Source organism: Macaca thibetana, chromosome 9 (genome assembly GCF_024542745.1).
Source record: "Macaca thibetana thibetana isolate TM-01 chromosome 9, ASM2454274v1, whole genome shotgun sequence".
Classification (NCBI taxonomy): Eukaryota; Metazoa; Chordata; class Mammalia; order Primates; family Cercopithecidae; genus Macaca; species Macaca thibetana.
In genome coordinates, this window is record NC_065586.1 from 19435612 (window position 1) to 19452869 (window position 17258).

Sequence of the window (17258 nt, forward strand, 5' to 3'; positions counted from 1 at the left end):
GTAATGCTTATATACTGCTGGTGGAAATGTAAATTTGTTTAGCCACTGTGGAAAACAGTTTGGAGATTTCTTAAAGAATATAGAACTACCATTCAACTCAGTAATCCCATTACTTGATGTATATTCAAAAGAAAATAAATCTACTAAAAAAAAGATGCATGTATGCATATGCTCTTCATAGCACCATTCTCAACAGCAAAGACATGGAATCAACCTACATGCCCATCAACAGTGAATTGGATAAAGAAAATGTACATATTATACACCATGGAATAACACACAGCCATAAAGAGGAATGATGCGTCCTTTGCAGCAACATGATGTATCTGGAGGCCATTATCCTAAGTGAATTAACGTAGGAACAGAAAGCCAAATACCACGTCTTCTCACTTAACATGAGAGCTAAACCTTGAGTGCTCATGGACATAAAGATGGCAACAATAAACACTGGGAACTACTGATGAGGGAGGGAGGAGGGCAAGGACTGACATGCTAACTTTTGGTGACAAGGTCACTACCTAGGTGACAGGATTATTTGTATCTCAAACCTCAGCATCACACAATATACCCATGTAACAAACTTGTGCCATGTACCCTGGGAATCTAAAATAAAATTGTGTAGGTTTATCAACAGCACAGTTCACAACTGTAAAGATACAGAATCAGCTTAAGAACTCAGCAACCCATGAGTGGATAAGGAAAATGTGATATATATACACCATGAAATACTACTCAGGCATACAAAATAATGAAATAATGTCTGTTGCAGCAACTTGGATGGAACTGGAAGCCAATGTCTTAAGCGAAGTAACTCAGGAATGGAAAACCAAATACTGCATGTTTTCACTTATAAGTGGAACTAAGCTATGGATATATGGAGTGGCATACAGAGTGGTATGAAGAACACTGGAACCTCAGGAAGAGGGAGGCTGAGAGAGTAGGTCGAGGGATGAAAAACTGCCTGATGCATATAATGTACTCTATTTGTATTGCAGTTGCACTGAAAGCCCAGACTTTATCACTATACAATTCATCATGTAACCAAAACCATTTCCACCCCAAGGCTATTGAAATTAATTTTTTAAAAATAATAAATCAGTGTAGCTTTTTTGAAAAGCAATTTTATTGATATCAGAAGCCCTAAAAGACACAAATTCATCAATACATTTTTATACCCAATAATGGCATTTTAGGAGTCTGTCTTACATAAATACTTCCAATTATGAAGAAGCTAAATGTGGTTTTGATTAAATGTAAAATAATGTGAAAACTCTATAATAACGTCATAATGGAATTGTTAACTAAAGTAAGGGTATATTCAGTTTTCATTATATTTTATAGACATTAGTGAAAATCAGATGAAATATGATATAAATATAAAGAAGTGGAGAAAATATTGTGTATATGATTACAAGTGTATAACCGACTTACAAAAAATTTTAAAAAGAAAAATGTGACAAAATGTTAAAGACATTTTGTAAAGAGGAGAGATTTTTTTCTACATTATCTATTTAAATTCTTATTATAATAAAATATATTTTAAAGACTCAGAGGTTTCCATTTACTTATCACATTAAATCAAATGTCAACCTGCATTTTTAGAACCAAAAGACTTAGTTTCTCAATACTTCACAGAACAACATACCTTTGTAAGTCTGATCAGAGTTTTGTTTTGTTTTGTTTTGTTTTGTTTGGATCAGTGTTTTTAACTCCTGCTCACTCATGGACGTCTTTGAGTCTTTGATAGTTAAAATTCTTTGTTGTGGTCTAAACTCCTTTCATGCCTTCAATGCATCTAGATGTTTACTTGCTTAAGACTTTTCTTAGATATGTTTCCTGATTCACCGTATTCCATGGGAAATTTCTCTTGCACTTGGAATTTCACTAGATCTTCCACAGATACATAGTAGCCTTAAAAACTCCAATTGTTTCTTTTCAGTTGATTCCAAAGTTGAATATGTGGATTTGTCAACTAAATAACATGGTCTTCCAAAGCAGGGATTATGCCCATTTTATGTTTAATATTCTTCATGTGGTTATGTGAAAAACAAAGGTGCTTAGAAACACATGCCCATGTGAAACTTGCCGTCTGGAATCTCAGAGCATATTGAATGCCGTCAGCTTAAGAAAGTAATAAAACAAGTGTTTCTTCATAAATATTATCTATAGAATGATTGTATCTAGTTCAGTGTAATGAGCTCTGTGTACAAAATTATTTTAATCCAAATTGAAATTTATGGAGTCGAGGATTTGTTAAGTTTTGTTTCAAAGTAAAATGGAACTAGTTTCCAATTGGTGTCACTTTCAGGTTGGTGAGAGTTTGTTTATATCTACAGTAGATTAGTGCTATATATACCTTATGTTCTTACTGGATTAAATTTTCTTTCCTTATGGCTGCATTGTTTTCCAAGGCCTTCATAGGATCTTTCAGTTTCTCATGTTTTAGTTACGTCTTTAGATCTCTATTTGTCAGTCTTTTTATAGCAAAGTAAATATTCTAGTTTTTCATATGCCATAATCTGCTAGCCAGGTTATTTTCAGCTTTTATTATGAGCACCAATGTTCTATCCATTCTTGTATCATCAAATATGGAATATGTGAGATATCTTTCATTTCATATATTTGACAACCAGGTGAATAGTTATTGCCTTTATCATTACCATTTTGGCTGAATAAAAAATACAAAATGGCTAAACATATGCAAAAGAGTCTTTCATTAAAAAAATCGATCTTTTCAATTTACTGTATTCTTGTCTTAAAAAAGATATGTGAGGCTTTTTTTTTTTCCTTTGGACACCTAATATTTCATAGATATTCTAGTCATTGTTCAGTTGACTGCAATTCAAAGCATCACTTTATTTCTCTTCATGGCTCTGCTATTCTATATTATCAAAGAAAAGAAGCCTTATTTAGAGATGTAGCCTATTTCAGCCATTTTTAAAAATAAAAACCAAAGAACCAATTATTTAGAGTGAGTCAAAGCATATTTCCCCTGTGGAGTAATTATATGGCTTTACATCCTATGGCATGGAAAAATAAAATAATCTCAAATGCATAGACTTGCATATGGAAAAAATGTCTACATACTGCCCTAGGGTTAACTGTAAATTCTCACTAATGTTAATTAAAATTATGTGGCAAAATTCCTAAACTACTCAGTAAACATGACCTTTAAGTTGTTGTCTTGTTAATGCCCATAATTGGACCATTTGCTGTTGTCTTAGATGTTCTCTCTTCAGTCTTCATATTTGTAAACACTAAATTTTACTGGTAAATTGGTTTTGGATGTCATACAGGTTTTATCTATTGTATTATGGGCATAATCCAAAGACTCTGGATATGCACTTTTAGTCAAGTCTGTAGAGTTGTGTTTTTTTTAATTTGTGGAAGTACTGCCTGTCAGAAAATTACCTCCACCTCAGGTACATCACCTCTGAACCTATAATCACTATGTAACAAAGGAACTGCTGAATTTAATTTGTTGAAGTTGATAAAATTGTGAACCTTTAATATAAGTCACTATGAATCTGTGAAGTATTATCATTTGACTACATATCTGATGAAATAATATTTAAATATATGAATTACTCTAAAAATTCAATGTCAATTCACTTTTCTAAGTCCCCTTTAGATGAAACTATTGTTTCCGAAATTATGATAACCACGATTTATAAAGAGCCAACTATATATCAGGTTCTGTGTGAGGCCCAAGAGAACACAATAAAAACTTTTGCTTCTAAGGAGCTTGGAGCCTGGGGGGACAGCCAGCCATGTGTAAATAGCTCTTATATGTGATGATACTCATTGTAATATAGGAATAAATGGGTACTTAGGTGGCATGAAACAGGAGTGTCTCATCTGGGGCAAAGATGGCAATGAGAAAGGCAAGACAAAAGTAGAGAAAGAGAAGTCATTTCATTGAATGGTAAGTTTGGGGAACGGGCACCCGGGGCTCTGGGGGGAATAGTCAGGGCAGACCGAGGAAGTACCTCCTGTGAATGCATGAAAACAAGAAGAGCAAGGGACAGATTTGTGAAACCTTCAGTCATAGGATATAGAGCAATTGCAGGTACTTAAGAGGCACAGAAAATGAGACTGGAAAACTGAGCTGGAACCAAGAACAAAGAATTTTTAATGTCTTTATTAGGGGTTTGGATTTATGTGCTAGGTAATGGTCAGCCTCAGTCCCCACCTGTACAACTATGGAAAGGCGTGTGGCCATGCAAAGAAGTCAAATGTCATGAATGGCCTCCCTGCAGAGTTAGGATTTTTGTTAAGAGTACTTTGCATTTACTAAGAAGTAGTTTGGATTATTACATGGGTTATTAACATCCCGTGTACTGAAAAATTTTGGTGGTCAGAGGAGAAGGCGGGCTCCCAATCCGGTTCCATCCAGTTCTCCCACCATCCCCCACCAGGGGTCTCAGCAGCTCAGAGGGCAGGAGGAGCGGCAGTGCCAGGCACCGCGCACACGCCCTTCCAGAGTCAGGACGCCCAAGAGGAAGGTGAGCTCCGCTAAAGGGGCCGCCAAAGGAAGAGCCCAACAGGAGATCAGCGCGGTTGTCAGGTAAACCTGCTCCTGCAAAAGTGGAAGCGAAGCCGAAAAAGGCAGCAGCGAAGGATACATCTTCAGACAAAAAAGCACAAACAAAAGGGAAAAGGAGAGCAAAGGGAAAACAGGCCTAAGTGGTTAACCAAGAAAGTAAAGAAAAGTTACCTGCAGAAAACTGGGAAATGAAAACTGTGGAGAGTCCAGCCTCTGATGAAGCAGGAGAGAAAGAAGCCAAGTCTGATTAATACTAAGTACCATGTCTTATCAGCGGTCCCTGTCTCCCTTCTGGTATAATCCAGGGAAATATTTTTATCAGCTATTTTGTAAATGTAAGTTGTTTAGTAGCTCCAGAAACATTTTTAAGAAGGAGGGAATCCCATCTCATCCTATTTTTAAAGTGTAAATGCTTTCTTTTAAGAGGTGAAATCATTCACTGGTTGTTTATTTTTTGTTACAACCAGAGAATAGTGTGTGATATTGAATTATGGAAGGCTTTCACTGCCTTGGGTGTCAGCTTAACATTCCATAGATGAGGGATTAGTTTTCATATCCTATAATACAAAGCATATTAAATGGCAGTATGGAGTCACAATCCTGTATCTAATGTCGTTAACATTTTAAAGTACTTCTATTCCCATGTTGTTTTGTAGTAGAATTGTTTCCTGAAGAAAACTACTCCTCGATCCTGGCTCTCCCTGTCAGAATTGTGGGCACTCTGTAGCCTCTTTGGTTGTGATCGTCCTATTTTCCTAATAACTTTGTTACTGTGCTGTGAAAGATCAAAAATTTGAATATGTAGTGTACATGCTATTCAGTCGGAATAACTTTAAAAGAGAATTACAATATATAGCTTTTTAGATTTTTGGTACATGTGTTAAGAATGGTGTACAAATTGAAATGTCTGTACTCGACCAATACAATCTCAATTATGAAAGAAAAAAATATCTTTTTATCTTTTTTTTCTTCGTCCATTTAAAATGTTTGATTTTTCTTTCTAAATTAGGCTGTGATGTGCCAGTGAAATAGGCAATGTTGGCAAAACAATGTTTGTTACAATAAAATACATTAGACATTTAAATAACCTTAAAAACCAGGTGAAGGGACATAAACCCAGTCAATGGAATCTGGAACGATGTTTTCTGCACAAGCAAGTACAGGCATACCTCTCGTTAAAACTGATGTAAACAGAATGAAACATCAAATCCTACAGAAGGAGCCAAGTGGGGCAGGGGGTGGGGGTTAGGAGGGTGAGGGTAGGGTGGGGGTGAGGTGAAGGGAGGCCAAGGTGGAAGAGAGAAATGACAAACCAAAACAACACAAACTGAGGTAGCAGGACTTTGCTCAGTGCAGAAAAATTGGCTTATGAATAAAAATTAGACTGTGATATCAAATTAAATTCAGATCATCATGGCAAAAGACACAATACATGCTATTTAGTTTTAGGAAAAAAACACACATTCATTTCCTAAAATCTGCTGCCAATTAATTTGCTGACGGTGTCTGCTGGCTCGACTATTTTTTATACAAGGATGTGTATTAAATACTCCATTCTTTTGCCTAAGATAGTGTTAGTTCTCTGTACTTGCCAATGGACACTTTAATTGTGTGTATAAAAAGGAAAATCTTGCCCCATGGGAGTCAGAAAAAGCAAAATAAAATCTAGAGTATGAAACCTCCACAAGCCAGTATGTTTATGTGAAAATTCAGCAGAAATAGACAGTTGCTTTGAACAACAAAAAAATTAGTTAAGTTGAACATCTTCTTTATGTAAAATAGTCAAGACGGGAACATACCGCTAAAGTTCGTGTCTGTGCTATAGACCCAGATCACCAGAGGCATTATGAGCAGCACAAATGGCCAGGAAATCCCATCAGTGCATGCTGACAGTGAGTAGGATTTGGTGGCAGGCTGCACACACCCTTTACCAGGTTCTAGGTAGTTACGGGCCACAAACTTGCGCATCTTATCCATGAGAATCATGGGCAAGGAGATTTTCAGCACCATCAAAGTGCATAAAAGGTATTTCAGAAGTAGAATCAGTATAACTTGTTGAACTATTGATGATGGGACTGAGAAAGAGGAAGTTGGGGAAGTCCACCTTAGGTAACTGTTGAAATCCTTAACCAGCTCACTAGTTGAAATCTGTAATATACCTAACCAGAATCTTTAATGAAAATATTGGCTAAATACTGCTTTTGGGTTTTTTTTGTTTTTCTCTAGTGGGAGAGATCTCTGAGATTTGTCCAGAAACCACTGATTTTTTGTGTCGGGACAAGAAGTGCATTGCATCCCACCTTGTTTGTGATTATAAGCCAGACTGCTCTGATAGGTCTGATGAAGCTCACTGTGGTAAGTTTATCTGTCTGCTGTATGGCAGCCAGTTCAGCAGAGATTTTCCTTTATAAGTAGTGTTAGATATTGGCATTGATGATGGAGAAGAAGTATTATTTTCATGCACTAGAGTAGATTTAGAATAGCCCAAATATTTCCCCAAATTTGTATACAAGTACCAAATACAAATATAAATGGCAGTCCTTTCATATTCTTTACCCCTATACTGAGAACTGCAACAAGTCTATAGAAAATCATTTTACCAAAAAATAATCCCATTCTGTAATTAGGCACACTGTGTGTAGGGTTAGAATTAAAGTTTCTAGGAACTGCAGTAGCAATCTGCCTTTCTTTATTAGTCTTCATTTGTTTCTTCTATTTTTTTTTTCCAAAAAATTGTTAATTTTGTATATGTGGCTGAAAATCAGCACTTTTAATAAATACCAGTTTAGTAATTAATTTTATCAATTACATTGCACTGGAGAAAGAGGACTGGATGGGCCCCATTGGATTTTTATTCAAGCTTTAATTCAAGCAATGTTTTAAAACTTATATAAAAAACTAAGTATATAATTTTAAAATATGAGCAGATATTTAAATTCAAAGGATCTTTATTCCATATATCTTTTTTTTTTTTTTTTTTTTTTTTTTGAAGCAGAGTCTTGCTGTGTCCCCCAGGCTCAAGTACAGTGGTACGATCTCGGCTCACTGCAAGCTCTGCCTCCCAGGTTCATGCCATTCTCCTGCCTCAGCCTCCCGAGTAGCTGGGACTACAGGTGCCCGCCACCATGCCTGGATAAGTTTTTGTATTTTTAGTAGAGATGGGGTTTCACCATGTTAGCCAGGATGGTCTCGATCTCCTGACCTCGTGAACCACCCGCCTCAGCCTCCCAACGTTTTTTGCATATATCTTATTGGGAAAAAAAGGATCTTTTTTCCATATATCTTATCTTTGCTAGAGAATATTGATACCATCCGAGCTACTGTTGCAGTTACCATTTGCTGCCTAACAAGCTACCCCAGAAGTTAGTGGTCTAGGCCACTGTTACATTTTGCTCACAATTTTTTGGGTCAGTAATTCAGGAAGGGCTCTTCTGGGCGGTTTGTCTGTGATGGCCTGAGTCGAACTGATAGGGTGGAGCTGGATAATCACATCCAGGATGACTTCTTCTCTTGATACTCTTTGGTCTCTCTGTCTTACTAGAGATGGTGTCTCATCCTCCAGAGTAGTGCATGTGACTTGGGCTTTACATAACATGGCAACCACAGGGCGGTAAGCCATTGTACACAAGGCTGGCTTCTACTAGAAAGTGTCCCCTGACCCTCAGGAAAAATAGCAACCGTTACTTTGATTTAGCCTCAGATGTTCCATAATACCATACCTGATTCCTGCTAATGGCCAAGCAAATAACAAAGTCTAGACTAGACTTTCAATGGGAAAACATCACACGTCAAATGTAGAGAAGGTTGTAGGGTGATCTTTTTGGAGACAAACTAACACACAAGCATATTTACATTTTTATTTTATAGCTCAATTTAATTTTTATTTCTTAGAATCTTATACTGATGCTTCCAATGGGCTCATTTTCTATTTAAAATTTTTAATATATTTTTAAACTGTAAAAAGCTGTGGTAAAAAATACGTAATAAAAAATTTACCATTTTAACCATTTAAATGTATAATTTAATGGCATTAAGTACATTTGTATTGTGCAACCACTGCCACCATCCATCTCTAGAACTATTTTTATCCAAAAAACTAAAACTGTACTAATTAAAGAATAACCCTCCATTTACCCCTTCCCCTAGACCATGGTAACTACCCTTCTCCTTTCCATCTCTATAAAAGACCTTTCATTTCTCTTCTAGGTACCTCATATAAGTGGAATCACATAGTAGTTTTCTTTTTCTGTGACTGGCTTATGTCACTTACCATAATGTCTTCAATGTTCATTTTGTATTTTAATTTTAAATGAAAGTATTTTTAAAAAGTCAAAACAATCAACACATCTTAAGACTTTATTACTAATACCAGAGAATTATAGTATTAATTTTATAAAATATCATGTATTTCTTTCATAGTATGTACATTCTCAAATAAAACTTATAGTGCACTGAGTAACATTTTCTAGTGTTATTTCTAGCTTATTTTAAATTCACCGGCCAGGCGTGGTGGCTCACACCTGTAGTCCCAGCACTTTGGGAGGCCGATGTGGGTGAATCACAAGGTCAGGAGTTCAAGACCAGCCGGGCCAATATGGTGAAACCCCGTCTCTACTAAAAATAAAAAATAAAAAAATAGTCAGACCTGGTGGTGGATGCCTGTAATCCCAGCCACTCGGGAGGCTGAGGCAGAGAATTGCTTGAACCTGGGAGGCAGAGGTTGCAGTGAGCCAAGATTGTGCCACTGCACTCCAGCCTGGGCAACAGAGTGAGACTCATCTCAAAAAAAAAAAAATTCACGAAAAAAGTGTATTTTTAAAAATACTGAGTGTAAGGAATTAATTTCAATGGAAGTCTCTAAAACGTGTGAAATCACCATTTTCCCCACAAGATGTACTAAGCAGGGCATTTAATAGTCACCCATGAAACAGTAAAAACTTGGACAAATTCAAGCCCATAAACTGCAGTCAGCACTCAGGTGAAAGAGGAGCCCACACATTTAGAGCATTAAGAGGGAGCACAGCTGCATCTGTGAGGAAATACAGAGGAACCACATGATTAAGAGCCTACCTACTGACCCCTGCACTTAGCACCACATGCTGGCTGGATTACACCCCAAATCTTCAACGCCAAAGTGCTTTGCCAGCATACCCTCCATCAAACCAAAGGCAAGAAGTCAGCTACAAATGAGGACCCTGAACAAAGCCTAAGTCCTCTGGAAACATCCAGAAAAGAATTCTAATGACTGTACTCAATCTACGCTGAAGTTAAAGGAACATTTGCACACAGAAATAAGAAAGAACCAGTGAAAGCACTCTGGCAACTCAAATGGCCAGAGTGTCTTCTGTTCTCCAAAGGACCACACTGGTTCTCCAGAAAGCATTCTTAATCAGGTGAGATGGCTGAAATGGCACACACAGAATTCAGAATATGGGTAGAAACAAATATTGAGATTCAGGACGACATTGAAACCCAATCCAAAGAAGCTAAGAATAACAATTAAGTTATGCAGGAGCTGACACACGGAATATCCAGTATAATAAAATAACCTAACTCACCTAATGGAGCTGAAAAGCACACTACAAGAATTTTACGATGTAATCACAAGTATTAGCACCAGAATAGAACAAGTTTAGGAAAAAAATCACAGAGCTTGAAGACTGGCTTACTGAAATAACATAGACAAAAATAAAGAAAAAAGAATAAAAAGGAATGAAAAAATTCTCTGAGAAATATGTGATTATGTTAAGAGGCCAAATCAATGAATCACTGGTATCCCTGAAAGAGACAGGGAGAAAGCAAGCAACTTGAAAAATTGCTTTCAGGATATTGTTAATAAAAACTTCGCCAACCTCACTAAAGAGGCCAACATTCAAATTCAGGAAATGAAGAGAACCCCTGCAAGATATTACACATGAAGATCATCCACAAGACACATAATCATGACTTTTTTTTTTTTTTTTTTTTTTTTTTTTTTTTTTTGTGAGCTAGAGTCTTGCTCTGTCGCCCAGGCTGGAGAGCAGTGACATAGTCTCAGCTCACTGCAACCTCCACCTCCCAGGTTCAAGCAATTCTCCTGCCTCAGCCTCCTTAGTACCTGGGATTACAGGTGTCTACCACCACACCCAGCTAATTTGTCTATTTTTAGTAGAGATGGGAGTTTGCCATGTTGGCCAGGCTGGTCTCGAACTCCTGATCTCAAGTGATCTGCCTGCCTTGGCCTCCCAAAGTGCTGGGATTACAGGTATGATTCACCACACCTGGCCATAATAATCACATTTCCCAAGGTCAAAATGAAAGAAAAAATGTTAAAGGTAGCTAAAAAGAAAGGGCAGGTCACCTACAAAGGGAACCTCATCAGACTAACAGTGAATCTTTCAGCAGTGAATCTTTTGCCCTCCAAGCCAGAAGAAATTGGGGGCCTATATTCAACATTCTAAACACACACACACACACACACACACACACACACACACACACACCAAAACCAAAAAAACCGCTACAACCAAGAATTTCACATACAGGCAAACTAGACTTCACAAATGAAGGAGAAATAACTGAGACAAGAAAATGCTGAGATAATTCATTATCCGCAAACCTGCCTTACAAGAGCTTCTGAAGACCATCACCAGCCACTACAAAAACACACCTGAGTACACAGACCAGTGACACTATAAGCAACCAGACACACAAGTCTGCATAACAGCCAGCTAATGACATGATGACAGGATTAAATCCATGCATATCATGTTAACCTTGAATATAAATGGGCAAAATGCCCCAATTAGAAGGCGCAGAGTGGCAAGCTAAATAAAGAAGCAAGACCAAGTGGTTGGCTGTCTTCAAGAGACCCATCTCACACTCAGTGACACCCATAGGCTCAAAATAAAGGAAAGGAGAAAAATCTACCAAGCAAATGGAAATCAGAAAAAAGCAGAGATTGCAAACCTCATTTCAGACAAAATAGACTTTAAATCAATAAAGATCAAAAAAGACAATGACAGTAGATATGGTAAAGGATTCAATTCAACAAGAAGACCTAACTATCCTAAATATATATGCACCCAGCACAGGAGTACCCATATTCATAAATCCAGTTTCTAGAGACCTATGAAGAGACTTAGACTCCCAAACAATAATGGTGGAAGACTTCAACACCCCATTGACAGTATTAGACAGATAATTGAGGCAGAAAATTAACGAAGATATTCAGGACCTGAACTCAACACTTGACCAATGAACCTAATAGACATCTACAGAACACCCCGCCCCAAAACCACAGAATATACATTCTTACTGCCAGATGGCACATACTTTAAAATTGACCACGCAGTTGTACATAAAATAATCCTCAGCAAATTCCAAAAAAATGAAATTATACCAACCATCACAGCACAATAAAAATGGACATCAGTGCCAAGAAGATCTCCCAATATAATGTATTTACACAGAAATTAAACAATCTGCTTCTAAATGACTTTTGGGTAAATAATGAAATTAAGGTAGAAATCAGGAAGTTCTTTGAAACTAATGAGAACATGCATGCAACATATCAGAATCTCTGGGACACAACTAAGACAGTGTTAAGAGGGAAATTTATAGCACCAAATGCCCACATCAAAAAGTTGGAAAGATCTCAAATTAATAACCTCAAATAATTTCAAATTAACCATCGCGGTCGTTGATTGGTGGGACATCTGCGTAAAAGTGTGAAAGCCCATGGAAAGGGATGACTAAGGCCAATACAGAGTGAGAAATGTAAGCAAGCAAATATATGTGAATTTTTTAAATTAATAAGGGCAGCCTGGCTGTATGACTGCAAAATAGAAGAAAGGAATTAGAAGAGAATGTGAAATTGAAGGACATGGAAAAATATGTAACTTTGAAGAAAATGAAGCTGTGGAATGTCAATAGCAGTGTTTTGATAAGGAGTTGAGATCATAAACAGAGATTAGCCTTAGGAAAGAGAAAAGTGGCATAGTTTGAGATTGAGAGAATGAAATGTAAGAGAATTTATCCTGATTGGATAAGTATCTTTAGAGTCAAAGATAAAGTCATATATTAAGCAAGGCGGGACAGAGGGTGCAAGGATGATAACAGAGAATAAAAAAGGATGTAGAATTAATATTGTTGGGCTGTATATCAGGGAGTCACTTACACAGAACACTAGTAAAGAATGTGCAGGTGACATCATTCTAAAGACATAATGGCTGTCTTTTATATCCATTGCAAGATTCTGAATTTTTACAGATGTGTTGGCTAAACACCAGCAGAACAGAATGTCTCATTTTTTATCCATATCATATAATAAAAACCTATTCTATATTATATAACACTGGCATGACAAACACAAAAAAGACACACATAGCCCATAAATAAGCATACAAGAAGCAATAGATGATATAGTTATATAGAATGAATGAAAGGAATGTACATGAATACAAGTGGTTGTAATTTGTAGGGATAAGATGCAATAATGCTTGAGAAGTAAAATGCTAATATTTTATTTAAATAATCTCAGGGATCCAGAAAGTTTTGTATGGAAATATTAAAGCTTTGCTTGCTATATATTTAGTGTCTATTTTTACAGCAAGGCTTTTTTTCTGATTACATTTCTATATGCTAACATTAGTTGTATGTTCAGGAAAAGTTGTGAACGAGAAGAAATTTTAAAAATAACACAAACTTTCTTTCTAAAAAGAAAGGAAAAGTAAATGATGACCTCAGTTGATTCATACCGATTAAATCACCCTATCATTCTTTCTGTCTGTACAACACAGTCTGGTTTTACAGTGGGTACTCAAAAGTAATAACTGATGTACAAAAAAGAGAAAGAAAAATGAAAGCCTAGATCTGGGTATCATGATGGCACTTTTCACAGGTGACTAGAAATAGATACAGTTATTATCTATTAATTTTTCTCATTGTGAATAATTTAATTTTTAAGGAGTTATCAATCAACACTTTTAGAAGAGAATTTCTTTCTTTTTTAGTGACTAGCTCTGATATGTGATGCTGCAGTGACTGGTATGGTGTCCGAGATAATTTGTGTCCTATATAGTTTACTACTTCTCCCAAAGTGCCTTTTCTTTAGTAAATGACTTTGTGTCACTGATAGGCTATGCTATTCAAACATCGGAATAAGGGAAGTGAATTAAACATCCAGACAACTGAAGCTGTTTATTTATTTGACCTGAATAATCTTGTATTAGCATAATGTTATGTTCATTGTTCATGTGTAGACACAGTTTTAACTATCATCTATAAATATTTTTCATCAATGCATATAACTCCTTAATGGATAAGTGACAACATTCATACACTGCTTCTAGATCCTTCAATTAAAATATTATCAATGAGTACAAATGTCTTGATGCTGTAAATATATTTATAAAGAATTAGAATATGCAGATACTAATTTTAAATGATCCCAAATATAGGGTAACAGCAAAGGTGATAGACATTTCCAGAAACTTCCATTAATATTTTTGCTTCCCCAGCACAGTATACAAGCACAACAGGAAGCTGCAATTTTGAAACAAGTTCAGGAAATTGGACCACAGCCTGCAGTCTTACTCAAGACTCTGAGGATGACTTGGACTGGGCCATTGGCAGCAGAATTCCTGCCGAAGCATTAATTCCAGACTCTGATCACACGCCAGGTATGTCTAGTAGCCATCCCCAGACCATGAAATCCACTTATCTGGAAACCTGCTTTAACAATTTGTGTGAATTTCAGTGTGCATTTCTTATGTGTATGTGGGGACAGAGCTCAGTAGATTTTTACGGAAAGAGGGCTAGTCCCTTCTATTGCAAACTCTGAATTACTAAATAGACCCAGAGCTGACACTGCTACAACAAAGAAGCTCACCACTCATATTTTAAGAGATTCACAGATTTTACTCTACCCTAAAGGTGCCATTAAATTCCCCAATTGGGAGAGGGTAGGTGGGTGGCATTCAGATTAATGATTGCAATATCCAAAGATACACAACTGACAATGCTAAAAGTTATCCTGTCGTGACAATGGCCAGTCACAACAATGAAATGGCTGACCACCAGTTTCCTTTCCATCATTTAGAAGTACAGGAGCCAAAGCGTAAAATGCTAAGTGGTGATGGAATGAGTGAGCATCAGCACAGTCTTCACAAGTTTTGCTTTCTGCCGTGTGATTTCAGATTATGCAATCTTTAATGGCTTTACAGTTAATAGACTCAAAGTAGGAGTAAGCTTGTAATCTTATTTACTCTTACGAAGAAGTCCTACTGACTCAGAATTTATCTTAGAAATCTAGCTTTTATTAGGGATTAAAAAAACCTAAGATATTTGTGATGGCTAATTTTATTTGTCAATTTGGAGGTGTTTTGGATAAGATCAACATTTAAATTGATGAGCTTTGAGTAAAGTGGATTGCCCTTCATAATGTGGCCTCCTCCAATCAGCTGAAGGCCTGAATAGAAAAACAAAACAAAACAAAACACCAGCCTATGCAGCAAGAAGGATCCCCAAGAGAATGTCTTCAGATTTCATCTGCACCATAGGTTTTCATGGTTTTCCAGCCTGACAGTCTACCCTGCAGATATTGGACTTGGCAGCCTTCATAACTTCATAAGCCAATTCCTTATAATAAATCTCTTTCTAGATGTACAGATATCCTATTGATTCTGTTTCTTAGGAGGACCCTAATCAATACCATATTCTTCAAAACAGTTGAAACATATGCACAGTAGAAAAGAACAAGATTACGTGAAATTTAAGTAACTTTCAAAAGATTGTCCTAGCCATTATATGACTAGGGAAAAGAGCACATTAATTTTATTATTTGTATGTTTCAGGCCGATTGAATGTATCATGCTATTTAATTACAATATGGGCGTTCACTCTTGTTTTAAAGATTTTTCCCTAATTCGTTTTATATGGTGAATCACATGTATTGATTTGCATATGTTGAACCAACCTTGCATCTTAGGAATGAACCCTACTGGATTGTGGTGAATTAACTTTTTGATATGATGCTGGATTTGGTTTGCTAGTATTTTGTTGAGGATTTTTTATGTCTGTGTTTATCAGGGATATTAGCCTGTAGTTTTCTTTTTTCACTGTGGGTTTGCCAGATTTTAGTATCAGGGTAATGCTGGCTTCGTAGAATGAGTTAGGGAGGAATCCCTCCTCCTCAAATTTTTAGAATAGTAGAATTGTCACCAGATCTTCTTTTTATGTCTGGTAGAATTAATCTTTAAATTGAATATTCTAACTCCTTTTGACTTGTCATGTTGTATCTCCCTTTCCTTTCACAAGTTTTTGTTTCCCTTAAAAACATGAAGTTAATGTATACTAGATTATAAGTTGAACAGGATAAAGAATCAAGAAACTAAGGTCAGTAATTATAAGGATTTAGTATATAACAAAGGTAGATATTTAAAATAGTAGGAAAAAGGTGGATGATACAGGATGGTGCTGGCATATCTGGTTATCCACCTGGAAGGACTTAAAATTAAATCCAAGTTTTATATCATATGCAGCAATACAATCTAGATAAAGGCTTAAATGTAACAAATAAAAACAAGAAAATCCTTGCAAGGAAACAGAGTAAACTGTGTGTAATTTAGAGCGAATATTTTAAAACCTCCGAAACCCAATTTAGAAAGGATTTTGGCCTCTTTGACATAGAAGTCAACTTTTAAACCTGGAAGTCAGCTTCTAAACCCAATTTAGAAAGCATTTTGGCCTCTTGCACCTAGAAGGGCCGACACATAATGACTTATATGAGGATATTTACGTCAGCATTGCTTTTAGCAGAAATAATGGGAAATAAATGAATGCCTATTATATGATCATTTATGTGTTCCTTCCTTCATTCACTTAGCTATTTATCAAATGCCAGGCACTTGGCCAGGTCCTGTGGATGCATCAGTGAATAAAACAGGCATAAATCCCTGTCACAGTAGAGCTTACGTTACAGAAGGAGGAAAAGATAATGGGTAAACATAATAAATAAATAATTTAGATGGCGTATTAGAAGTTAAGGGGAGAAAAGGGAAGGAATAGAGTACATAGGAGTGTGAAAGACAGTAGGTAGGTGTGTGCCTTGGAGTTGGGAGGATGGCCATGTAAATAGGCTGGTCAAATTAGACCCTGCATAGAAATGCCATTCAACAAGAGACCTGAAGGAGCTGTGAGGAAGTGACCTGTGGTTACCTAAGGAAAGAATGTTCCAGAGCTCGTTCAACCTGTGTTTGGAAGGTGTCTCAACCCAGTTGCTAATGACATTTGGGGCAGTCTAATTAATTAGGGGTTTGACCTGTGCAATTGTAAGATGTTTAGCAGCACTTGAGGCCTCTACCAACTAGCTGTCAGAAGCACTCCTCTTTCTAATCATAATAAAGCCAAAATGTCTTTAGAAATTGCCCCTGTTGAGAACCCAGAGAAACAGCCTAGAAGCCAAGGTAACTTGTAAAATCTACAACATGCAATATTATGCTGACACTAAAAAGAATTTAGTCATGTATAGTCGATTTGAAAGGATTTCCAAATGATAGTGTTGAAGGAGTAAAGCGCTATGCAAAACGTTAAGATAAGGTGATCTAGTTTTTCTAAAGCAGACAGCTAGTACCCCCTTATTGTGCATATGTATAAATCTGTGCATAGATATTTCTGTGAATGACTGTAGCCATGGAGGAGAGTATAAAAGGATACATACTTGTTTATTAAC

General features: G+C 36.6%; 1 protein-coding gene and 1 pseudogene across 3 annotated transcripts in view; both read left to right on the forward strand.

The window, feature by feature from the left end:
* MALRD1 (MAM and LDL receptor class A domain containing 1) overlaps window positions 1-17258 on the forward strand; it is a 930868-nt gene that overhangs the window by 699076 nt on the left and 214534 nt on the right. For all 3 annotated transcript variants that reach the window (XM_050804020.1, XM_050804022.1, XM_050804021.1), the window contains exons 30-31: window positions 6773-6901; window positions 14047-14208. In XM_050804020.1, the coding sequence (XP_050659977.1) occupies window positions 6773-6901; window positions 14047-14208 (291 nt within the window). The remainder of the gene's footprint in view (window positions 1-6772; window positions 6902-14046; window positions 14209-17258) is intronic.
* Window positions 3870-4887, forward strand: LOC126962959 (non-histone chromosomal protein HMG-14-like; annotated as a pseudogene).